The sequence below is a fragment of the Protopterus annectens genome, chromosome 8.part0 (genome assembly GCF_019279795.1).
Source record: "Protopterus annectens isolate FY-2018-M chromosome 8.part0, PAN1.0, whole genome shotgun sequence".
Lineage (NCBI taxonomy): Eukaryota > Metazoa > Chordata > Ceratodontiformes > Protopteridae > Protopterus > Protopterus annectens.
The window spans coordinates 592,974,934-593,001,554 of record NC_056741.1 but is presented as its reverse complement, the minus strand read 5'-3'; the positions used below and the strand labels follow the sequence as shown (position 1 = coordinate 593,001,554).

Here is a 26,621-nt window from a genome sequence, read left to right as displayed (position 1 = left end):
ATCTGTCTATGGTATTCTTAAAATCTAAGGTAGGGTCAAAAGGTAGTTTAATATAGGAAATGTTATCATTAAGCTGTCTCAACGCTTCCATGATGTACTCCTCCTTTTCCCATATAACTGTAGCACCACCTTTGTCTGCCCCTACTATGACTATATCTTCATTACTAGTTAAAGAATGTAAAGCTGCATGTTCAGTCCTAGATAAATTATGTGTAAAATTAGCAAAAATCTGTGACTGATTAAGCTGTAAGTCATGCATAACTAAATTTTCAAAGGTTTTTACCACACTATTATAGGGAGGCTGAAAATCAGATTTCTTAAAATGAAAATGCTGACTACTATCTTTATCTTCAGCCTGCCCTTGATGTGCAAAAAAATATTTTAAATTTAAACTCCTTGAAAAATGCTTTAAATCTTTAATGATGTCAAAATGGGGCACAAAAAAAGAAGGCACATAACCCAAACCTTTGTTCAATACTTGTATTTCACTGGCTTGAAAAGTATGTTTGGACAAATTTATGACCAGGTTATTAACATCATCAACAACATTTTTATTGTCCACATTAAAGTCCAGTTCAACTATCCGGTCTGTGCTTGTAATACACTCAGGAACCTCTGTTCTGTTCCATCTGTGGCGATGTTTTCGGCCTCCACGCCTAAAGGGATGTTTGTCCTCTTTGGGACAGGTGAATTATGCTGCTCTATGTCCCCCACATCCGTATCTGTATCAGTATTCGAATAACTGGAGGATTGATCTTTCTCATCCATAGCCCGGGCCCCTTTAAGAATAGATTTACCCCTTTTCCGTTTCAGAGTTCCTGTGTTTCTTTGTTCAAAACGGACCCCTTTATTGTACTGCTTTTTTTGTTGTTTCCAGGTGTGTACCACATTATTTTTGTAGTCATTCACATCCCTGGTGTATTTTTTCATTTTCCGGTTACATAGTTCTTTGTCATATTTTTCCACATCTTTTTTAAATTGAATATACAAATCTTTAAATTGCCTGGCCTCAGAAAAAGTAAAAATACGTTGCTGGCATACTTGTAGTTGTTTGTTAAGATCTAATAACAGTACATCATAATGTTCTATCAATATTTGAATAAACATCTTAGAAGCTGTAAACTGTACTGCCCGCCATTTTTGCATAAATGACACATTATCTGTTGCTATCCCTGGCTCCACATACACTCGTAAGCCTCGGGGTATAACCTTAGCCTCTAAATAGGCTTTTAGCAACTTTATATGCCAGACCAAAGAACGTACCTTACGGGATAGTTGCCCCATAAGTTTAAAACCATCCACTATGTCCATGTTATCATCCAACATCTCATCCCTGGTTGCCTTTGATGTAGTCGGTGAATTAGAAGTATTCTGTCCAAAAACAGCAAAATCATCCTTGTCCGCCATGATATTTTCCATGAAGCTTTTAAAATCCGCATTTTCCGCCATGTTGAATCGCGTGTATAGCCTTCGCTTCACTACACCCTGTAAGTCTCCTTAAATCACCCAAGTGAATTAAACTGGAACCGAACAAATCCTCGGTTAAACCAAAGGTAAAACCAGCAGTCCTGTATACTTAACAAACCCAAACAGAAAGACTGCACGGTCTACCACAAGTGCGCGGAAAACGAAATACAAGTACCCAAGCAGCATATCCAGCACTCGAACACAGGAGACATAGGCAGCAGTTAGTTCAAGCTATATTGCTTTACACGATCCCCCAAACCGGTTTCGCTACTGAGAGCGTCATCAGTGAGTACAGAAATGCGTGAATTATGCGCTATTTATAGGAGACTTGCTGTTTCCATCTCTTAAAGTGACACAATCACAGCGCCAGCCCCACAGACATATACAACACGATCAGACCAACCTTCCTCAATTCATGGTCATGGTGATATGAATTCAATTTATGGTGATATGGATTATCACTTAGTATAGATATTTTTTGCTTTTTATACATACATATATGTATATGTACTTTTTGAATTGAGGAAGGGTGGTCTGATCGTGTTGTATATGTCTGTGGGGCTGGCGCTGTGATTGTGTCACTTTAAGAGATGGAAACAGCAAGTCTCCTATAAATAGCGTACACTTACGCATTTCTGTACTCACTGATGACGCTCTCAGTAGTGAAACCGGTTTGGGGGATCGTGTAAAGCAATAAAGCTTGAACTAACTGCTGCCTATGTCTCCTGTGTTCGAGTGCTGGATATGCTGCTATATATATATATATATATATATATATATATATATATATATATATATATATATATATATATATATATATGTTGGCCTTGTATTTAACCAAATTCTTAGCAGTAGTTTTTTAGATAGTTTCTTGAGTGTGTTTTTTCCATTGTTTAAATTTGTCTAAATTTAAAAAAGAGATGTCTGATGAGAAAGAGAAGCCACATCCTAAATCTGGCTTCAAAAAATGTCCGGATTGTGGAAATAAAACGTCATTCAGTCACCGACGGGCATGTTCAGTGTGTTTATTGTCTGGGGGCATTACACCTCCAAGACTCTTGTAGCATCTGTCACTCCTTCTCTTCCAGGGTACTTTTATAGAAGAGGAGGAAATTGGTGGATTACTTCAGCACCCCTTCTCGGAAGCACTGGGTGACCAGGATGGTGCTAGTAAATCCTCAGTCATCCAAGTCTTCACGTGACTCCAAAGTATCGAAAAAGGCTACAAAAATGGAGAGTGTAGGGTCATCGGTTCCACTGCCCTCTGAACAGTGTCTCCCTTCTGTTCAGAGCCAGCTCACAGCTTTGGAGCCGGTTTATGAGATTCCATCATCTCCTCTGCTCCAATCAGCACCCTCTGTGCACTCCTCAAAGTCTTCTGTCAGCCTCTCAGATCTGGATATGGGCCGGTTGGTGTTTAAGCTTTTACGGGCACCAGGCCTTGCCAAATTGTTGTCTGCTCCGACGTCTTCGTCGGCACCGAAGACCACTAACTCTGACTTGACTGCTCCTCCTCTGAGCCATACTGGACTTTCAGAGCCGGAAAAGCCCGACCTGATGGTTGTTGAGCCTGTGGAGCCGAGACCTTCTCTGGTGTTACCGGTTCCATCTACTCAGACATCCTCGGCACCTACCGGAGACTCTAGGAGCCGACACTCTCCTGTCGGGTCCAGAGAGGATAGGCGTACCGATTTGTCCTGTGCCGACTCTTCCTCTCGGGGCTTCAGCTCGGCTTCTACCTTGGGCTCGGAGCCCATGGCCTCGGTGCAAGAGGATCAGACGGTCCCTTCAGATCTGTCTACCCCTTCTCGTCAGAGCCATAGTGCGTTTGATGCCATGAGGAGAGTTCTGTCTCCAAAGACATCATCAGCATCAGGTCTGGCTTCCTCTTCCCCACAAGTGCCTATATCCGCTCCTGCTTCTACCGGTCAACGCAAGCGTAGAGACCCTGAGCCTCAAGTAGCCCCACAGGGTGACCCCTGCTCTTCTCAGACCTCCCCAGATGCCCCCACTGAGAAGGTACCCAGGAAGAGACTGTGCAAGAGGAAGCACTTGGACTCCCCACAGGAGTCTTTGACATCTGACACTGACTTGGATGAGTCAGAAGGGTGCCCTCGATCCCCCTCTGAGGATATCTGCTTTGCAGAGATGTTAGAGATCCTTAATCAGAGGGGTGGTTAGCAGTCCAAAAGCCCTACTGAAGACGGGTCAGTGCACTTGAAGGCTTTCGGGTCTCTCAACCTTCCACCTCTTGGATGTCTCCGCCTTACGATGAGCTCATGGAGCTGATAAGGTGAAATTTCCCTCAGGGACAGAGGGGGGGACAACAATGGAAGACGCCACCCATGCAGCAGGGGAAGCCTCCAAAATCAGGGTTCCAGAGAATCTTTCTTTGGTGGGCCCTTTCAGTGCTCCTAAAGAAGTGCCCAATTGCTCGCCTCTGGAGGTAATTGGGGGGCGATTCTCTGCACTGAGGAACCTGACAAATATAACAACCGATAAATGGGTGCAGAACATAATATCCAGGGGATATGTCAATTCCTTCTCCTACCCTGTTCCCATAAACAAGTCAGTTTCAGACATTCCACCCAGTCAGAAGGAGCAAGCAACCTTAGAAATTCAAAAGTTGCTGAGAAAGAGTAATCCAAGAAGTCCCATGCAGACCAGAAAGGATCTGGAACTTACTCAAGATTCTTTTTAGTTCCAAAGAAAATAGGGGACTGGAGACCCATCCTGGATCTCAGCAATTTGAATATATGTGTCAAAAAGTCCAAGTTCCGGATGTTGACACGGATGGACAGACGATTCAGAAGGTTCTTAAATTTCCAGCTAGGAGCCAGTCACTTCAGTTTCAAGCTCTGCCTTTTGGTCTCACTACAGCCCCCAGTGTTCACCCAGTGTATGGCAGTAGTGGCAGCTCACCTGAGAAGCAAAGGATTCTGTGTGTTTCCATATCTGGATGACTGGCTCATCACCGCCCTACCAGGCATCTTCTGCTGCAAACCAGGGATTACACTTTACAACTCTGTTCCTCCCTAGGGATTACCATAAATTATGAAAAATCTGCTCTAGAGCCATATCAGTCCTTGGTTTTCGTAGGCGAGCAGATGTACACAACAATTATGACAGCAAAGCTTCTGCAAGACGGTACAATACCTTCGATGTTATGTAAGGATGCTGATCAGGAGGAAACGGGCTTCTGACAAGCTGGTTCTCCAAGTTCTAGAGAAAATGGCAGCTTCAGTTGTAATTCCTCTAACTTGGCTTCACGTGAGAATCCTCCAGTGGTTACTTTCGACGCAATGGTCAATCCTAGATCTTCCAATGACATACAAGGTTATGATAACAGACTCATGCAAAAGGGACCTACAGTGGTGGCTCATTTCTTCTCTGGTGTCTCAGGGCCATCCCTTTATCCCTTCTCAGCCCCAAGCCATGGTAGTCATGAACACTTCCCAGATTGGGGGGGGGGGGGGGCATTATCTGGGAAAAACAGTTCAAGACATCTGGCAACAACGCTCATTCACGCACAAATGTTCTAGAGATGAGAGTGGTGCTCTTGGCGTTGCAAGCATTTCAAAGCTCCCTCCCTCTGGGTACTATAGCAGTCCATTCGGACAACATGTCTCTAGTCTGGTACATAAACAAGGGGGAACCAGGTCTTACCCCCTATGTCGAGAAGCTTTGAGGGTCTGACAATGGTCAGAGGCTTCCAACCGCTTTCTCATAGCAATGTACATTCCGGGGAAATCCAGCGTGATTGCAGATAAATTGAGCAGAGCCATTTTATGGCCCTACAAGTGGTCCCTCAGTCAGAAAGTTGCAGAAGAGATTTTTCCAAAAATGGGTCCAGCCGTGCTATGATCTCTTTGCGTCACCAATCAGTACCAAATGCAGCAGCTATTTTGCACTGATCCCTGCTGTGGGTGAGTCACCAAGGGACGTACTTGTTCACAATTGGTCCCTGGGACGACTTTATGCTTTTCCACCAATTCCTCTAATCCCCAAAGTCTTACAGAGAAAGCAAGTTTGTTGGAGACCATGGATTCTGAGCCCGACTCTGGACCTGCTGCCTCACTCGTCAGGAATGGTTCATCTCAGTCTAAACAGTCTCAAACTAACAACTTAACTGCTCCAGTTCCCCTGATTGCCAGGTTTCCTCTCCAGTTAAATGCATTTTGTTATCTTCCCACAAAACATCTACACGAAAATTGTACAAAAGTAAGTGGGAAAGATTTGTGGCATGGTCTAACATTAATCAGATAGACCCATTCACTGCCCCATTACATTCTGTCCTAGAATTTTTGGCAAAGCTTTTCATGGAGGGACCTGCTGCAGCTACTATTACGGTTTAGCTAGCAGCAATTTCAAATTTTCATATAGGAAAAAATGGATGTCCTCCTATTCCTATGTTGCAGTATTCATACTGTGGGATTTCCAGCCCTCAGGTGATTTAACGTCAGCTCCTGTACAAAAGCTTAAGCCTGGCTGCTGTATGTGTTTGGGACATCACACGTAGGACCATAAACCAGGGACTCTAAATGTGACGTCTGCACGCACAGACCTCAGAACTTTTCAGCTGCAGACGACGTACACATTGACCCACTCCTTAGCCCGAAGACTTCAGAAATGATAGTACCCCTTTGGGGTTTTCGTTTTTCTTACTACTTGAGCTTGGTTGCTGTAGGTTTTGTTTCTGCTATTTAGCCGATGTCTGAGAAAAAGAGCAAATGTAATTGCGGGCGTCAGATACAACATAAGGGTTCACACGACAAGTGTGCGTTTTGCTTAGGTGAGGACCACGACCATAAGGCCTGCTCCATTTGTCAATCATTCGTACCAAAAACCCTTCGCAGCCATTTAGCAGCTTTAAATTTGTATCTTGAAAATGAAAGATTGAAACGCCTTGCTCGCAGGATGGAGCCAGAGTCAGATGCCCAATCCAAACAACCAAGGAAGAAGACCAAGGTTTCCAGGCCTACTCCCGTTGCTGCTCTGCCATCAGACGTCCGCTGACTACTGATTTAGGGGCCAAAGGACAACCGATTCTTCCATCAGCTTCGACGGATCCTCTGGAAGTGGCTGTTACTGCAGCTACGGAGAGCACGTCAGCAGAGCTGACACAGACGCCGGCCTCAACCAATGTCAAGAGGGAAGGAGTACTTGGTCGGCCGACAGAGACTCCTCCTGCTGCAGCCCAGAACTCCGATGTTCATCGTGTTTCACTGTTGCAGTCATTACTCTTGGGTTATCCTGCTGGCAGGCTACCCGCAGTCGGCCTGAATTCCAAAGTCTTGGTCCGGTGTCTGTTGCTGTCGCCTCTTCCCTGACGTTAGTGCGCCAGGAGTATAAACGATGCAGCTGACACTATTTTCTTCAGTCTTTCATGCCGCGTGGTGCCTGAAGCAGAAGCAGTTCGCAATTGCCGGTCGGCCGACTCCTGAGATTTTCGTGTTCGAATTTCAGATCCGAAGTCTTCATTTAAAGCTAAGTACCCCGTTGGGGAAACTTTTTTTCTTGCTGCAGACCGATGTCAGAAAAAGTTAATAATTGTATTTCTTGTGGGAAGCAAATACCTCATATGGACTTCCATTCTTATTGTATTCCTTGCCTAGGCCCTGATCACGACCTTGCTAATTGCAGGTCTTGTGCTAGATTTAGGCAACGCACTATTAAGCATCGGTACGATTTTGCATTTCAGTGCTTTGGCCGAAGATTTAATTACACGATGTAGTCGGATAGCCATCCGACTACCGCAGTTCACAAGAAACGCAAGGAAAAAGACAGGCATCCGAGGTCCAAAACTGACGAGGCTTCTTCTAAGCCAGTCGCCGGTTTGCCAGTTCTCAAGGAGGTGCTTTTGCAGCCCCTGACGCCCGCTACCTCAGAGCCGCAGGCCGCTTCTGACTCCCACATGGAGCAGACTTGGCCGCTGGAAACTCAAGGTATTGGGCACTTGGAAAATATTCCCTCAGATGGGTCTGGAGCCGCTGAGCAGGCATCGGCTTCTGAGGGTGTTTTCAGGCCTACACAGTTGTATGTAAAACCGACTACAGCTTCAAAGGCAAAGACTAAAGCACTACTAAAGACAAAGAAACAAGTGCAGCAAGCCCATGGACAGGCCTCCATGCCTAAAAAACAGATGCTCCAAATGGCCGAAGCCCGAATTACTTTGATCAGGGGTTCCCATCCCCTTCTGATAAGAGGCCTAGGCAAGAGACAGAATATGAATCTTCAGATCAGGTTTCCATTTCCTCCGACTCCTCTTCTGAACAGGAATACTCTCTTCCTCCCTATGAGGATTCTGGTGCTGAAGAATCTATCCCTTCAGCCTCTCCTCCTGAGGATTATTCTTTTGGGGAAACCCTGCATACCATGAGGGAGCACTTCCACTGGGAGAGCCAAGACTACTCAGAATGTAAGAAAAGGCTCAGAGACTTTCTTTTACTACCTCAGCACAGGCCTCTTGCTATCCCCCCTGTTTTAGACATTGTAGATGATGTATTTTCAGAGTCCGGCCTGTCTCCTGTCTCTCTACCCCCTGCACCTGTTAAGCCAGACAGATACTACAGGGTTCCAGATTCACATAAATTTCTGTATAAAAACCCTGCTGCTGACCCAGAAACTATTTCTTAGGGTCCCAAAGGGGTCAAGGCTTCCACTGCAAAAAACCCTATCCCCTCTGATAGGGATTCAAGGGCACTGGACAGATGGGGGAAAAAGATTTACACTTCTGCTACCTTGGCTGTGAGGGCTTTAAATTGTTAATTTCATATGCTTAAATGTCAGCAATACTTAATGTCGCTGCTTAAACAGAAAATGTTAAATTCTGAATGTGCAGAAAACAAGGAAATGCAGGATTTATTGCATGCATCTGAACAAGTGGGAAAGCATACTTTGCAATGTGGTTTTGATTCTCTGGAGGCCTCTTGCAGGGCCACTGTTATGGGTTCTGTCATTAGGAGGCATGCTTGGTTAAAGGAACAGAATCTGCCTGATCATGTTAAAGCACAATTATTAGATGCTCCATTACAGCATGATACTTTGTTTGGTGTTAAGGCAGAGGAGGTGTTGAAGAAAATGGAGGACAAAGTGAAATCTACAGTTAAGGATTTCTTACAGGTGCAGCCACCCAGATTTAGAAGGAACTGGCCTGGAAAGCATTGGTCCTTTCCAGAGTCAGGCCACAAAGAGGCAGATACAAATGCCCCAGAGGCATATCCCAGCCTCAAGGCTCATACAGGCCTAAACAATGGAGTGCTATCTCCAAAAGCGGAGAAGACAAATTACAGCCATACAGGAAACAGTCCCAATGACTTTACTCTTCCAGCACCAAGCACTAATCTTTTGGCAGCCCCCTTAGGGGGAAAACTAGTACTTTTCTCACAAAATTGGCACATGATCACTCAGGACAAATGGGTCTTGAATATAGTGTCTCAGGGCTACAGGTTCCACTTTCACACCCTGCCAAGGGTAAAAGGTATGCCAGACCTGCCACACAATCAATGGGCAGAGGCACAAAAACAAGTTTCATCCCTCATGGACATGAGGGCCATCCAGCGAGTACCACAGCAAGAGCAGGGATAAGGATTTTAATCAAGACTTTTCTTGGTACCCAGAAAGGACAAAGCCTGGAGACCAATACTGGACCTGTCTATTCTAAACGCATTTCTGGACGTTCCACAATTCAAAATGTTGACTCTGCAGCAGCTTCTGCCCATGCTGCGCAAGAAGGCTTGGCTTTTAACTTTGGTCCTAAAAGAGGCATACCTGCATGTCCCAATCAGACAATCTTGCAGAAGATACCTCAGATTCATAGCTGGCTCAATGCGCTACCAATTCTCCGCACTGCCCTTTGGCTTATCTACTGCGCCCAGGGTCTTTACAAAATGCCTGGCACCAGTAATTGCATTTTGCAGACAAAGAGGAATTCAAATATATCCTTACTTGGACGACTGCCTTATTCAAGCAGAGAACAAGGACATTCTACTAAAGCATCTGGCATTTGTAAAAAGATTACTAATTTGCCTAGAGTACACAGTAAACGAAAAGAAATCAAAACTAATACCCTCTCGAGATAATATTCCTGGGTGCAAGCTTAAATACAACTGCCCAGATGGTTTATCTCACACCAGACAAACAAAGGGAACTGACTTCTTACTTCAAAATGTTGGCAACAAAGACCCAGTTATCGGCAAGAAAAATTCTGCAGGCTTTGGGCTTCATGGCATCCTGCATTCTGCTAATTCCATATGCCAGACTACATATGAGGAAACTATAGTGGTATCTAAAATTTGTTTGGACTCAACATTGCCACAGCCTGGAAACATTAATTACCCTCATTCCCTGCCTGCAACAGGAGTTTCGATGGTGGGCACAGGCCTGTCACCACAACAAGGGACAGCCATTCACTTTATCCACAGCCAGGCAGACACTAACAACGGATGCATCAGATTATGCCTGGGGGGCCCACATGGCAGGAAAATGTATTCAGGGCACATGGCCCGCAAGCCAGATGCATCTTCATATCGGTCAAAAAGAGATGCTAGCTGTTCAGAATGCCCTGACAGCTTTCAAGGAACTACTTCATCCAGGACAACTACTGATAAAGACGGACAATACTACAGTCATGTGGTACATAAACTAGCAGGGAGGCACACATTCCTACCCCCTCTGCAGACAAGCCATGACTTTGTGGGACACAGCATTGACTTATCAAGTTCACCTGCAAGCACAATTCCTGCCAGGAAAGATAAATACTCTGGTAGACAAACTAAGCAGAAACCTCATGGATCCCCACGAGCGGAAACTGGATCCACAAGTCTTCAGCATAACAAGAAAATGGGTATGCCCAGACATAGATCTATTTGCCTCCCCTCACAACTGCCAACTACAGAGATTCTGCACAAGGACTGATCACAAGCAAGCATGGAAAGTGGATGCCTTGTCCTTCGGCTGGAAAAACCTAACAGTATATGCCTTTCCTCCACTGCCTCTCCTCCCCAAGGTACTCCTAAAGGTCAGACAGGAGAAGCCAAAAGTGATACTGATTGCCCCAGACTGGCCACGCCAGCACTGGTACCCAATCCTAAAGGACTTGTCTCAAGGTCCAGCCTGGACATTGCCTCAAATTCCTCACTTACTGACCCAACAAAACAATCAGATCCTGCACAGCCAACTCAGGACCTTAAATCTGGCAGCATGGCGGATAATGTAGCCATTCAGAACACTCCTTTCTCCAAAGCTGAGATGGATGTTATTTTGGAGGCCAGGAGGCCCTGTACTAGAAAATCTTATGCAGAAAAATGGAAGAGATTCTATGCTTGGAACCAGGCACAAGGAATTGACACGTTGGTACCAAATATTCCTCAGATTTTACAATACTTAACTGAGATGCTGGACAAAGGCCTATCCTTTTCATCAATTAAGATCCATGCCTCTGCCATTTCAGCCCATTACAATACGGAACCACCTATCTTTTCTCATCCTTTAATAAGGCAGTACCTCAGAGGGGCCAAAAACATAAGACCTCCAAGGAGAGCACCAATACCTGCATGGGACCTCAATTATGTCTTGAAAAAACTCACGCTGCCTCCTTTTGTGCCAGCCTCAACAGCTGATATAATAATTCTTATCCTGGAAAACAGCTCTGCTCCTAGCAATAACCTCTGCAAGACGAGTCTCTGAGTTACAGGCACTCATGGCTGTGGAACATTTTATCATTTTCCATCCAGACAGGCTTTCTCTGAGGACAAACCCGACATTTATGCCTAAGGTGGTGTCCAGTGTGGCCCTTAACCAAACCATTCACTTGCCTACCTTTTATCCAAACCCACAGAACAAGGGTGAGAGACTTCTGCATTCTTTGGACATACACAGACAGCTATGCTTCTACTTGGACAGAACTAAAGCTTTCAGAAAGACTGAGCAACTTTTAGTGGCATATGCTGCAGGATCTCAAGGAAAGGCCATCTCAAAACAGACTATTTCAAAATGGATAGGCCATTACATTCGTTTCTGCTATTCACAACATGGCAAATCAGTGCCTAAGGGCATTAGGCCACATTCAACCAGAGCAGCAGCCACTTCAACAGCATTCCTCAGAGGAGTACCAACCAGACACATCTTAGAGGCTGCAACTTTGAGTAAAGTGCACACTTTTACAAAGCAGTACCACTTACCTCTCTACTCTAAATCCAGAGCAGGCTTTGCCATTGCAGTTCTGCAGGGCCTCATAGCCTCTCCTAATCCTATTTAGCCCCAGCCACCCATCCTCAGCTTTGGGATTCAACCCAAGAGTAATGACTGCAACAGTGAAACATGATGAACATAGTACAGTTGTGTACCTACCATAAATGTAGATGTTCAAGTGTATTCACTGTTGTAGTCCAGGTTATCCTCCCACCATCCCCTTTTCTTTTGCTTGTTCTTATCTGTACTTCTCTATTCTATACAACCTATGTGGTGTATTTGCTTGTAGTTGAAGGAAATGATTACCTTAGTGCATGCATGTTTATGAGCATAATTTTTAGCCTACCATTTTGGGGGCACCTGACATCTGGGGCAAGTAAAACTGAAGAAAATGGTGTCTGCTGCATCTTTTATACCCCTGGGACACTGACATCAGGGAAGTGGCGACAGTAACCGACGCAGGACCAAGACTTTGGAATTCAGGCCGACTGCAGGTGGCCTGCCAGCAGGATAACCCAAGAGTAATGACTGGAACAGTGAATACACTCAAACATCTACATTTATGGTAGGTACACAACTGTACTTTTCTAGGCCAACACCAACTAAGAAAAAAAAAAAAAAAAACGCACTTGAGCCCTATGCCTCAAGTTACTCCAGATTGGCAGACGTTCACCGGTTCCTTGCTGCAGGCCTTTATGGCCCTTAGGCCTAAAGGCCTTGCACCTACAGACATTCCAGTGCTGAGCTCTAGGCCAGCCCCTTCTTCTTCCCTCCCTTTAATCACTACTCAGCAGGGAGAAGAAGAACCTGAACAGTATGATTCTTTTTCTGAGGAATCTGTTTCTTGTGTCTCAAAGTACGTCTCCTGTGGACTATTATTCCCCAGACGAAGACTCTTTTGAGGGTGATTCTCCTCCAGACAATATTTCCTTTGGGAAAACCATTACAAAAATGAGAGAGTACTTCAAGTGGGATACTACCTTGATAACAGATACCCAGAAAAGATATTTTGAGCTTCTGCAGTTAGAATCTCCATCCCCCTCAGCTATTCCCCCACTTCTGCCAGCCTTTCTGGACACCTTTAATTCTGCCTCCAAGAATCCAGATTCTCAACCACCTGCCCCTAAAAGGCCAGATAGATTTTACAAAGTTCCAGATGAACAGAAGTTTCTAATGAAACCTCCCATGGCTGACCCTGCAGTCATTGCTGTGTCTCCTGACAGACAATCTAGGCAGTTACCCTCTACTTCGCTTTTGCCCACAGACAAGGATAGCAAGACCATGGACAGAATGGGTAAAAAAGTATATACCTTCTCCACCTTGGCCTTGAGAGCTATAAATTACCAAACACACATGGTCAAATATACCTTAGACCTCGTTTCCCAGGCCTCCACCTTGCTAGCCTCTACTTCTGACTTTCCCACAAAAAATGACATTGCATCTAAACTGTCTTTAGCTGCTCAAGTAGCCAGACACTCGATTAAGTAAAGTTATGATACAGCAGAAGCATCAGCCAGGTCTGCTGCATCCACATCTGGCTTGTGTAGATATTCCTGGCTACATCTCTAACCTTTACCAGAGGACTTTAAATCCAAGATAATGGATGCTCCACTAGACCACAATCTCTTGTTTGATAAGAATTCAACATAACTTTTCAAAAATTTGCAAGAGAAAAGTAGAGCTTCAAGACATCAAGCATTTGCTGGTGTCCCCCTTCCCCAGATACTACAGGAACTACCCTGCTAAGACTTCTTTTGTAAGAAGAACTCCATCTATATCTCATCCTTCCTCCTCTAGACCTCATAAAGGGTCCATGAGATTGCCTTACTCCAGACCTCCTAATTCCCAGGGACCTGCCAAGCAGCCTTTTCCTGACTGAGGAGGTTCCACTTCAGCGTTACTGCCTGGATCAGCTCCCTCTGTCCTCCTCCCTGCCTGCCTTACCCAATGCCTCCCCTTCTGAAAAACAATTACCTCGGATACTCGGGTGCTTTCCATCATCCAAAAAGGATATTTTCTATCCTGGAAGGAAAAGCCAAGGCTAAAAAGAATTCCTTTCCCTCCAAGAGATCAGCTGCATTTATTCCCTCTCCTATTGAAAGAACTCTTGACTCTAGGAACTGTAGAGCCAGTTCCCTCAGGGCAAGAATGAAAAAGCTTCTGTTCCCACCTTTTCCTAGTCCCCAAAAAGGATGGCCCTTGGAGGCCAATCCTGGACTTATCTAAACCTGTCCCTAAAGGTTCCGTCCTTCAGGATGCTCTCCCTACAAACTTTGCTACCTCTCATTCCACCCAAAGCCTTCATGGTTACTCTGGATCTAAAGGATGCCTACCTGCACATCCCTATCACACACTCCCACAGGTGGTTTCTGCCCTTCACTGGACATTCTTCACACTTTCAGTTTACATCCTTGCCCTTTGGCTTGTCTACTGCTCCCAGAGTATTTACAAAGTGCCTGGCCCCAGCCATTGCGTATTGCAGAACCAAGGGGACTACAAATCTACCCTTATCTAGATGACATTCTTATTCTGGCAGAATCAGAATCGACCCTGCAAAACCATCTCAAATTCATAATGACTGTCCTCCACAACCTGGGCTTCACGATCAACCTCCAAAAGTCCTCACTTCTTCCTCAGCAGGACAAAGTTTTCCTAGGCTGCAGGATAAGAACAGACTTGATGAGATCCTTTCTCCCACTGGACAAAGTGCACTCTCTCTCCAGCCATTTTCAAGGCCTACTTAGGAAATACCATCTCTCAGCAAGGCAATTTCTGCAAGTCCTAGGTCTCGTGGCAGCAACCATTCCCATGCTCCCATTAGCCAGGATGCACATGAGAAAATTCCAATGGTATTTAAAAAATGTATGGTCTCAAAGCCAACATTCATTGGACAAACTCCTCCCCTGCCTAAAACAGAACTAAAGTGGTGGATTCAGCAAGTTTCCCAAAACCAGGGCAACCCACTCCAACTACCCCCCCCCCCCCCATCACTCAAACTATGCACACAGATGCATCAGATTTAGGGTGGGGAGCAGAGTTCAAGGGCTTCAGAGTACAACAGCATTGGAACCCTGCACTTCAAAAGCAACACATCATTGTCAGGGAATTGACAGCAGTATTACTGGCTCTCAAAGCTTTCCTTCCAGTCTTGCAACCAGGCCTGCTACACATTGTGGCAGACAACACAACTGTCATGTGGTACCTCAACAAGCAAGGAATGGACAAAGATGTACCAGTTATGCCAGATATCTCAACAAATCTGGGAAATAGCAACCAGACACAACCTCTTACTGCAGGCCTCTTACATCCCCTCTCAGGAAAACAAACAAGCAGGCTTGCTCAGCAGAACAACCTCCCTTCAGCACGAATGGATGTTGCACAGGGAAACCTTCTTAGACATTTTCCACCAGTGGGGCACACCTCAAGTGGATCTGTTTGTCTCCCCCCAGAACAGACAGTTAAACAGATTTTGCTCCAGGGATCACACTCCACTGGCATGGTGAGTGAATGCCTTTAGCTTTCCATGGAAGGGAATATTCCTTTACGCTTACCCGTTCCCTCTAATACACCAGGTCCTACTGAAGAATCAACAAGGACCAACCAAAAATCTTGCTGGTGGCTCCCTATTGGCCAAGGCAGCACTAGTTCCCCCTTCTTCACTTCCTAGCCAAGGGCAATCACTACAAGTTACCCCACAAGTTGGACCTACTCACCTAACAAAAGGGATCTCTCATTCACCCTCAGCTGCCTTTACTGCATCTGATCCTTTGGGTGATCAACTTCTGATCCCTTTTAGACAACTGTACTCAGAAAACGTGCTCTCAGTCCTGAGGGAGCCCAGGAAACCATCTACCAGAAAAAAAAAACTCTTTGTCCAAATGGCATAGATGCACAAATTTGATGTGCGCTGAAGGACAGGGACCCTTTTCAAGCAGATCCCTCTTTGGTCCTTAGTTATGTATGTGAGCTCATTAAGGAAGGACTAGCATATTCATGTCTGAAAGTCCTGCTTTCTGCCATTACAGCCTGCTTGCCTTTACAGCCACCTCTGCTCTCCAGACTGGACGTTAAGCTTTTCCTGAGAGGGATTTTGCATATCAGACTACCAAGGAAACACATCCCTATTCCCTGGGACCTCAACTTCATACTGGAAAAACTAACCCTACCTCCTTTTGAGCCAGCAAGCACAGCATCCCTGCAAATGTGCACATGGAAAACCATTTTCTTAGTGGCAATCGCCTCCACAAGAAGAGTGTCTGAACTGCAGGCCCTCATGGCCTGTGTCCCCCTTACACCACCTTCCACAAGGACAGGGTGAGATTATGCCCAAACTGGTGAATGAAGAATCTCTTAACTAGTGTATTCATCTACCAACATTCTTTTCCTCTCCATCTAATAATGCAGAGAGGATCCTTCACTGTCTGGATGTGCACAGACAACTAAGATTCTACTTAGACAAAACTAAATCTTTCAGAAAGTCTGATCAACTCTTCATCTCCTTCCACCCCAGTCACCAAACAAACCATTTCCTCTTGGATTAGGAAATCCATTCTCTTCTGCTACTCTCAGCGTGGCAAACAATTCCCCCTAGGGCTTAGAGCTCATTCCACTAGAGGAATGGCTACCTCTAAAGCCTTTCTCAAAGGGCTGGACACAGCTACCATCATGGAAGCTGCTACCTGGTCTACAGTTCACACTTTCACTAAGCACAACAAGCTAGACCACATCTCCAGGGCCAGAGCAGGATTTGCCAAGGCAATCCTGCAGGGATTCTTAGAATCCTCTACCTCTGCCCCCGCCCATCACTCTTCCTAAAGCTGTGGTACTTTCCCACAGTATGAATACTGCAACATAGGAATAGAAGGACATAGAGTACTTGTGTAAAATCTTACCATAACCATAGATGTCTTTCTCTTCCATGTTGCAGTATTCCTTCCCTCCCTCCATACCCCTTTCTCCTTTTTATGGTTGCCATGTCTTCACCTGTGTATCCTCTCCTTACAGGCTATTGTGTTTAACCCTACAGGGACATTTGCTCTTCAGGTTCTCCTTGTGCTTGTACACACTTATCTGGGCTTCAACTTCTGAGGTCTGTGCGTGCAGACGTCACATTTATAGTCCTTTATTTATGGCCCTACATGTGATGTCCCACGCACCTACAGCAGCCAGGCTTAAGCTTTTGTATAGGAGCCAACGTCAGATCACCTGAGGGCTGGAAATCCCACAGTATGAATACTGCAACATGGAAGAGAAGGACATCTATGGTAAGATTTTACACAACTATTCTTTCTGGCATCATGTCTAACAGACTTTGCAAAGCATTCCTCTGAGGAACTACAATGATAGGACCTCCATACAGGAACCCATTTCCGACTTTGGATTTGAATTTCATGTTGGCAAAGATCATCTCCCCTCCTTTTGAACTTCTACTGCTTGCAAATTAAAAGTCTCTCATGGAAAATGCTCCTTTTAGTAGCTATGACTTCAACAAGGAGAGTTTCGGAGTTATAAGCTCTGTCCAGCACGCCTTCATACCTAATTTTTCACAAGGATAGAGTTTCTTTACGCACTAACCCCACCTTTTTACCTAAAGTGGTGTCAAAGTAACCTCAGTCAATCTGTTGACTTAAAAGTATTCTTCCCGAATTTTCAAAATAAAGGGGAATATACTTTACATCTTCTGGACATTCACAGACTGTTACGTTTCTACTTGCACAGGACATTGGAACTTAGAAAATCAGATCAACTTTTTATTTCCTGTTCTGATGTTAAGAAAGACCAACCAGTCTCCAAGGTTACATTGTCCAATTGGCTTTCACAATGTATATCTTTCATATACAATTCTAGCAAAAAGACTATTTCTAATCCTATCGAAGCTCATTCCACCAGGTTAGCAGCCATGCAAGCTATATCACCTTTGGACAACGTCTGCGCTGCAGCAACATGGGCAAAACCACGTACCTTTACTACTCGTTACAAGTTGGGTTTGGTCTCTAGGAGTAGAGCATCCTTTGATTCAGTGATTCTAAGGAGTATTCTCCCATGAGCCACCCAAGAATCAGGTAGCCAGGGGACACAGTCCCACCAGTGAGAATAAAGGCGAGATTGATAACATCACATAAAGAAGTTATGTACTTGCCATAACATTCCAAGTGTGTTGCCCGTCTCGACCTTTATTCTCACAACCCACCCACCATACCCCCCTGTCTATAGTCCTGGAAGACCGAGTAGTTCCAATTGGACTTTTACAGGACTCTGTAGCCTCAGAAATATTTTTTTTTGTATAAATACACACACACACACACACACACAAAATATGCTTATAAAAGCTGTTCTTGTCACTGCTTGAGGGCAAACAAGATCTAAGGCTGCGAGGGAGTTGCATTATAGGTAGGGAAAAATGCCCACAAGTTTAGCTGAGGACATTGAGATTTTGCAGTGGCCAAGACAGAGCCGATGGATCGGATCCAACCCACCAGTAAGACTAAAGGTCGAGATGGACAACACACGTGGAACATTATAGTAAAGTCGCTGTCAAGTAGTCGCACCTTCTGCTTGTATTCTGAAAGTAGATTAAACCCAGTGAAGGTATTACAGAATAAAGTACAAAAATAGTTTTATGGTGTGTTCTACAAAAAAGTAGTCACAATTAATAACTTACCCTAGCAGTGCAGTCTCTGTCTTGATGATTGACACACAAAATCTGTACTAGTCTGAAAAAATAAACATGTAAATAACCACACAGTTATAAGTAACCAATATATATATATTTTTTTGCAATAGGTGTTTCCTAGCCATTTCACACAGCAGAGGACCAAAGAATTGAACAATGAAGGAGACAAAGAAAGAACTAGTAAACCTTTACCTGGTAGTCCCTGTCCAAGCCAGTCCAGCAATATAGGGACATCTGGTATTTCTACAGACTTTTGGGACTTGCTTGTAAAGCTGGATAATATGAATGTCAGTCGAAAAGGCAAAACTTCCATCAAATCAGCTCCGTTGAATTTTACTGCAGAGGGGGAAACTGGGCATGGCAGCCTTGAGGCCTCTCCCCTAGGACAGCTTATGAATATGTTGTCTCATCCTGTGATTCGACGTAGTTCTCTGCTAACAGAAAAGCTGCTAAGGCTTCTTTCTCTCATCTCAATTGCACTGCCTGAGAATAAGGCCACAGAGGTGGCTGTGAATCACAATGCTACAGCAGGCGCCCCTGCTGCCACAACAGGCACCACCACCTCCACCACCACAGTCACTACAAATTCCATTACATGTGCAACTGTAAGTTCAGAATTTTTCATACTTCATTTTGATATTAAGCATCATGAAAGTCTAATAGAAAACAACCAGTAGTAATGCAAACTGTTAGCATCTGTCTTGTGTGGTTAAGCGGCATTTGAAGTTGACTCAGGTGAAATGCCAAAGCTTTTCATCTTTTTCCTGTAGATTGATTTGAGAGTCTTAGTAAATGGCTCCCAGCTTCTGGATTTTGCACATAGCATATTTCAGATTGCGGTGTCTTCTTTAGTGCCATTCATCAGTATAGTTCAACACAGACAAAATCTTCATGTTAGCAGCTTTGCTTTTATTATGCAGTAATGCTTAAAACTGTAATCAGAATATCAGAACACTGTTGTGCTGGTTTTTGAAACTAGCAAACTGGTGAATAATTTTTATTTACTTATTTAACATTTGTTGACCGAGAAAGTCCGACTAGGACAGAGCCTATTTTCAGCGGAAGCCTAGGGAGAAATCCTCCAGACGCATGTATTTTGGATTATGAGAGGAAACTGGAGTTACCCGGAGGAAACCCACTCAAATGCAGGGAGGACGTGCAGATTCCACACAACAGGCACCCCAGCTGAGAATCGAACTGGAGAAGCTCTTGCTGAGAGATAACAACGTTAACCTTCACTGTGCTATGCAATAAACTGAATAAGTATCCATTTAGAAGCATACTTTGATGGATGATTAGCTGGGGGCTCATGTCCACCAGTCATAGTTTAGCATTTTTCTTCTTTTCTATAAGATCCTGCATTCTCATATATCCACACACTCGTACTGACATACTGATGCATGGAATGATATAGCATCCCATTTTAATAAGAGTTTGCACCCTCCGAGGCCCTCCATTGGTATAAGTAAGAGCGTTTTAAGGAAGAATATACAGCAGGTCAAGACCTGGCTGTCCTACTTGCAAATGTGCTATTCTGCTAGCTCCTGTGCTTATCCTCCGTTAGTGGGTTTTAAGGCCATACCTGTCCACCACCTCGGTAAAAGGTAAGGGAATGATGGGAAGACATTCCTCAGACTCCCATCTGGGGAAAGAAGTGCATCATGGGGTTATTGAGCCAGCTTAGTTGTAGGTTGACTGGTTGGACCCAAAGTCATTCAGCTAAATCCAAGGAGTGAGCCCTGGAGTCATTTACTCATAGACTATCTACTAAGACAAAAGGTTTCCCTTCTGAAACTTCAGCCATTATCCAAGTGTGTTGGACCATAGGTCCCTAGATGAGGCAAATTCATCAGGTTGGTCCACACCAGGGCTCACTTGTCAGGGGGTTTTATATCAAGCAGGTGATTCAACTTCTGGTGGTAGCTTTGATCACAAGTGTGAAACTGCAGCATTAGGAGTTCAGTTTAAAGCCGTGTCAAGCTTGGTATAGTTCTGTCCCCATATTTCAAAGTTCTTAGTTGGTGCATATATGGGCACTTGCTTCCACTCCTCAGAACATTTGCTTTCAGTCATATGCTCTTTTGCATGATGTCAAGCATGAAATTCTCCTGCAGGTGTCTGAGTACTGCCTTATTGCCAACTCTTTTGAAGAGTTGTAATGTTTACTTACTCGAGATGGAGAACCCACTTCCATCTTGCCTTTGAATGACTCTGCTTTTGGTGATTCCCTCAGGCTTATGTAGAATAGCTTAGACTCATTAAGCTTGTGTTGTATGACCACCCCACAAAATACATAGTTGAAGGTTCTTGGGAAGAAGCTTGAAAAACCATCAGTATTCCCTCCCAAGAGCCAGTTATTGAGAATGCTGTTAAAGCAGCCTGAATGATCTGTAATTGTGCCTGTTTCCATCTCATGAAGGTGGATGCAATTTAAAAGTCCCTGTCTGTGTGAGTAGAGGGATTAAATAAGTACTTTTTAATTTTTTTTTTATTTGTTAACTGGGTTTGTCTTCGGGACATAAGGGTCTCTCTTTGGGGCTACCCATGTTTTCCTTTGTGATATTTGTGGTCCTGCATTGGTCCCAGACATGACATTTTCCATTTTGCTGTCCAGTATGAAGTCTAGAGTGCTGTCTTTACTTTGTGCTTAGGGTCCTAATCTGTTTGCTTCACTTGACCTGATTCTAGTCCTTTTCTCTTTGACTGCTATGGATAAGTTCAAGGACTTCCTGAAGTCTGACCTGAAAGAGGAGGTTCTTTTAGACTTTGGCTTTTGTAGTGTAATTTTGTTTCCCCATTATCATTTTGACTGTAGTGCTTCCTTGCCTATGATCACAGGCTTAAGTGTGTGCCTGTGCAGTATCATATGTCTGGCATTCATCCTTCCTGAAGGATGAGCTCAGTAACCGGCATCCTGGATTAACATTTTTAGAGCTGCTGCACAGGCAGTCCACTCAGGATTTGGTTGATTTAAGTCTGAAGCAGGCTTTCGGCTTTGTTAGCCACACATTCATTGTAGGGATTACTGTTTAAGTAGTAGTCTTTACTCGGAGGATTTGCCAGAAGGCTGGATATGTGGTATCCCAATTAACCTGTTTTCTTCAAACATCCTTTCAAGCATAACTATTCCATGACCAATTTTGGTCTGTTGTTCAATTTAAATGATGCATTTGCTTGTACTTCAATTGTTTTTGCCATTCGAAGCATAATGAGGCACTTAAGAGTTGGGAACAATTGAAGTCAGATACATGGCCATTCTTCTTGCCTTCAGAGATGCATTTTTGCTATGTCTGTAAACCCTCACTCCCATCTGCTCACTTTCAGTAAGTTCACAGATTCTGGAGGTCCAAGAGGAATTTCTCTCTACAAAAACCCTGTAGCAGATGCAATATTAGTTTTCCCTAGAAGATTCAAAAGGCTTCACGTTAGCAGCAGCTGAATGCGTTACAAAGGAGGAGGAAAGTAGGGTTTTAAATGGGTATAATAAGGGTATAACTCAGCCATATTAATTGCATATTAAAACTAGGAAAGAGACCACAGCCGTGTCTCATGAGTCTCACAGAAATTAGAATAGGTCAGTTAAGGATAATTATCTGTGAAGCGAGGGTGGAGCTAGGAACTAAACCTTCTGTTTAAGGGGTAGAATAAAACATTTCAACGGTTTACTGGAAAAGCGTATCCAGACTCTGCCGCAACTTTGTTCATAGGTAGGTACTAGGCTATCGGCCATAGGGCCTATACAAGCCTAGCCAAAAAGGTACCCTGGCTTTTGCCACCCAAGAAAATTATTTTCCTGTGCCCCTGTCGAGCAGAGCCACAGAGGTGAATCCCCATTGTGAATTTCCTATTTCCCATCCAATCATCAAAATTTTTCTTGAAGAGTGCTAATGAGGAGCTTTGCTTGATATAGATAAGTAGTTTGTTTCAGAGTATGGGAAGTCTGTGGGACAGGGATCTATCCCTCCAGCATGTTCTGTTTATTGTGGTGACAAGGTTTAGGTCCCTAGAGCGTGTAGCTCGAAGGGATTGGGATTTCGATTTCTTTAAGTGGAGCATGTCCAACAGCTCTGGGTTTGACATAGCTTTGTATGTTAGGCAGAGATCGCCTCTGAGTAGGCGATATGCAACAGAGTAAAGCTGGAGTTTTTGGTACTGTCTGCGTAGGGCATCTGTTTGAGGCCAGTAATCCTCTTTGTGAAGTATTTCTGCGACCTTTCCAGTTGATGTCTTGTGAGGTACGTACCAAAAGGGGCATTGTACTCTATAATGGGTCTAATGAGTGACGAGTAGAGGGGGAACAATGACCTCTTTTTTTCCTGGATGAGAAACCTTTTGTGATGAGATGTGCCACGTAGAAGGATTTCCTGACTACTGTGGTGATGTGATTATCAAAGGAGAGACTACTGTCCACCTGTGTCCCAAGGTCTCATCACACTTTCGGTGTTAAGTAGACTACCACCTATGTGGTAGCTCATGGGTACAGAGTTTTTACCAAAGGGGATGACAGTGCACTTTTTGGCTTTGAGCTTGAGGCCATGGCTTTTGACACCAGGCATCTGTGTCAGTGAGGCCCTTTTGTAGGATGTCGACATCGTTAGGATTTTCAATTATGGCTCCTAGTTTGCAGTCATCTGCGAACTTCTTTAGCCCAAAGACATTCTGTGTTTAGCCTGTACTTCAGAAAAGTAGATGCCAAACAGGAGAGGAGCCAGGACTGCACCCTGTGGTACTCCACTTGTCACTGGTCTGAAGTCGGATTTGGAGTCTGCTACTATCACAGTGTGGGTCAATGAGCCAGTTGGCAACCCATCTTGTGACATAGGGATTTATACCTAGTTTAGTGAGATTATCTATAATTCCAGTGTGGGGGGTGGTGTCAAAAGACTTGGCGAGATCTGGATAGGCTGTGTGAACCACCTTACCCTCGTCTACGGCTTTGGTGACTGCTTCAAAGAAGTATATTCGGTTTAGGAGACATAATCTGTCTTTTGCAAACCCAAACTGAGTGTAGTCCAGACTTTTGAGATTACCAGTGTCTTTGTTTATAAGTTCCATGATGATACGTTCCATGGCCTTGCAGACCAGGCTCGTTAGGCTAATGGGGCGGTAGGTGATGTCCTTCAAGGATGCATCTGCAGTCCTTACAAATGGGTTGTCCTGTCGTCAGGCAGCCCTTCGGTCGGCCGGATTCCAAAGTCTGGGTCTGGCCTTGGCTGGTGTCGCACTTCACCCGACGTCATAGCTGCAGTTTTTCGGGTATAAAGGCATCAGCCGACGCCATTTTCCTCAGTCTTTCTTGCCGCGTGGCGCCCGAAGCAGAAGCTGTTCGCAAGTGCCGGTCGGTCAGAACCAGAGATTACTACTACCGAATACTACTACGAAGACTTCTAAAAAGCTAAGTACCCCGTTGGGGACTCTTTCTTGCCTCAGCCGATGTCAGAAAAAGTGAATAACTGTTTAACTTGTGGGAAACAAATACCTCATAAAGATTTCCACTCTCACTGCTTACCTTGTCTAGGCCCAGACCACGACGTCGCAGCTTGTCTAGCCTGTGCTTCTTTTAACCGGCGGACGCTTAGACGTCGGTCGGAATTTGCTGAGGAGTTTTTCGGCTCCGATTTCGCTTATATTATGCCGTCGGATCCTCCGACTTCTCAAATATCTAAAAAACGCAAGGAAAAGGACCGACACTCGCGGTCCGTGGTTTCGGCCGAAACCGCGGTTAAGCCAACCGCGAGTGTCTCGGTTTCGGCTGAAACCGAGCAAGCGGTTCTTCCTTCAGCCGAAAACTTTCCTTCTACCGAGGCCTCTTCCAACCTCGTGGAATCGGCTTCTGAAATCCCACCTGCTGTTGCAGTTTCTCAGGAATTATCAGACACTATTCCCTTGGATATTTCAACCCCTGCACGTGGAGCTGCTAGGCCACCTGCAGCCATGTCCATTAAGGCCTTTGCCAGGGCTAAAGCAGCTAAAGCTTCTAAATCTGTGCCTGCTAAGCCCCCCTCTCACAGGCCTAGCTCTAGTTCACAAATGCTTACTTTAGCAGAGGATCTCATTTCTTTAATCCGAGGATCCCAACCTCCACCAGACAGGGCCTCTCACCCACCTCCAGAGAAGAGGCCTAGAGCAGAGCCCCCTGAGCCAGTGTCTACAGATGATTCCTCTGATGATTCAAACTATACAGACCCTCCAGAAGCTCCGTACTCCCCTTATGAAGACTCTGATGCTGAAGAGTCCATCCCTTCTGCCTCTCCGCCTGAGGAATTTTCCTTTGGGGAAACCTTGCATGCTATGAGGGAACAATTTCAGTGGCAGGGCCAGGATTTTTCAGATTCCAGAAAAAGGCTTAGGACTTTTCTGCATTTACCACAACATAGGCCTTTAGCCATTCCTCCAGTTCTTTCTGTTGTAGATGATGCATTTAATGATGCTTGTACTGCTCCTGATTCTCTGCCTCCGGCCCCTGTTAAGCCCGATAGATTCTACAGGGTCCCGGACACACATTACCACTTGTATAAGGCTCCCTTTGCAGATCCAGAGACTATCTCCCAAGGACCTAAGGCTGTAGCAGCCACCTCTGCCAAAAACCCTCCCTCTGAAAGGGAATCCAGATCCTTAGAGAGATGGGGTAAAAAAGTTTACACTTCTGCTACTCTTTCAGCTAGGGCCTTGAACTGTCAATTTCACATGATGCAGTATCAAGAATTTTTGCTAGACCAGTTAACTAAAAAAGTGTCTTCAGATGAAACAGTAGACAAAAAATATGTGCAGGAAATGGTACATAACATTCAACAAGTCAGTAACCATTCCTTAAAATGCGGCTATGATGCACTGGAGGCTTCCTTTAGATCAGCCATGACTGGCACAGTCATCAGAAGGCATGCATGGTTAAAAGAACAGGCCTTACCAGACCATGTCAAATCGAAACTATTAGATGCTCCTATGGATAAGATCAATTTGTTTGGCTCTCCTGCACAACAAGTGCTGAAGAAGATGGAAGAGAAGGCAAAATCTGTCCAAACAGTGAAAGATTTCTTACAGGTCCAACCTCCGCGGTTTAGCAGGAATTGGCCCTCCAAGAATTGGTCCTTTCCAGACTCCTCCAGAACTCAGAGAGGCAGGAATAGGCGTTCAGGAGGCCGAAACCAATCCAGGGGTGCCTACAGAGGACGCCAGTGGCAGGGCAACAACCAGCGAGGAACAGCCACAGATACCGCCACCACCACAACTACAGGTCAATCACAGTGACTTGGCTCTGGCACCGCCTACCAGGGAACAACTACAAGCACCCTTAGGCGGGAAGCGAGCCTTATTTACAACAAACTGGCATTACATCACAAGAGACAAGTGGATTTTACAGACAATAGACCAAGGTTACAGGTTTCACTTCCATACTCTACCAGGGAAGAGAGGAATGCCAAACCTACCTCCAAATCAAAAGACAGAAGCTCTAAGACAAATATCCCAATTATTAAGGATGAGAGCTGTAGAAAAGGTACCATCTATGGAGCAAGGAAAGGGATTTTACTCCAGACTCTTCCTGGTACCCAGAAAAGAGAGCAAATGGAGTCCTATTCTCGACCTGTCCGCATTAAACACATTCCTCATTGTTCCAAAATTCAAAATGCTTTCCCTACAGCAGCTTCTTCCCATGCTGGGCAAGGAGTCTTGGCTGGTGACTCTAGATCTCAAGGAGGCATACCTGCACGTCCCCATACGACCAAACTGCAGAAGATACCTCAGATTTCTTGCAGGATCAGAGCATTATCAATTCTCAGCATTGCCCTTTGGCTTATCTACTGCGCCCAGAGTGTTCACGAAATGCCTGGCATCAGTAATTGCTCATTGCAGGCTGCAGGGAATCCAAATCTACCCCTACCTGGACAACTGCCTGATACAAGCGGACAACAAAAACAAGCTAGCAGAAGACTTACAAAGGGTCATTTACCTGCTACAAGCCCTGGGATACACAGTCAATATAAAAAAGTCAAGACTGATTCCATCCCAGAGAATAACCTTTTTGGGTGCAGAGTTGGACACTTCAAAGCAAATGGCATTCCTAACAGTAGAAAAACAGGAGCAGCTACCTCTCTACTTCTTGGCTTTAACAAAGCAGAACCATCTGACAGCAAGAAAAGTACTGCAAGCCTTGGGCTACATGGCATCCTGCATAATATTGGTTCCTCATGCCAGACTACATATGAGAAAACTACAGTGGTACCTAAGGAATTTATGGTCTCAACACAAGCACAGCTTAGAAACCCAGATTCCCATTATTCCATGCCTGAAG

The 26,621-nt window shown here is 44.8% G+C and overlaps 1 protein-coding gene across 1 annotated transcript in view; it reads left to right on the top strand.

Moving 5' to 3' along the window:
* HUWE1 (HECT, UBA and WWE domain containing E3 ubiquitin protein ligase 1) overlaps nucleotides 1–26,621 on the top strand; it is a gene marked incomplete in the record, with an annotated part of 5,008,559 nt that overhangs the window by 4,395,776 nt on the left and 586,162 nt on the right. Inside the window, 1 exon segment of the mRNA XM_044079288.1 lies at nucleotides 18,442–18,985. Coding sequence (XP_043935223.1) covers nucleotides 18,442–18,985 — 544 coding nt within the window.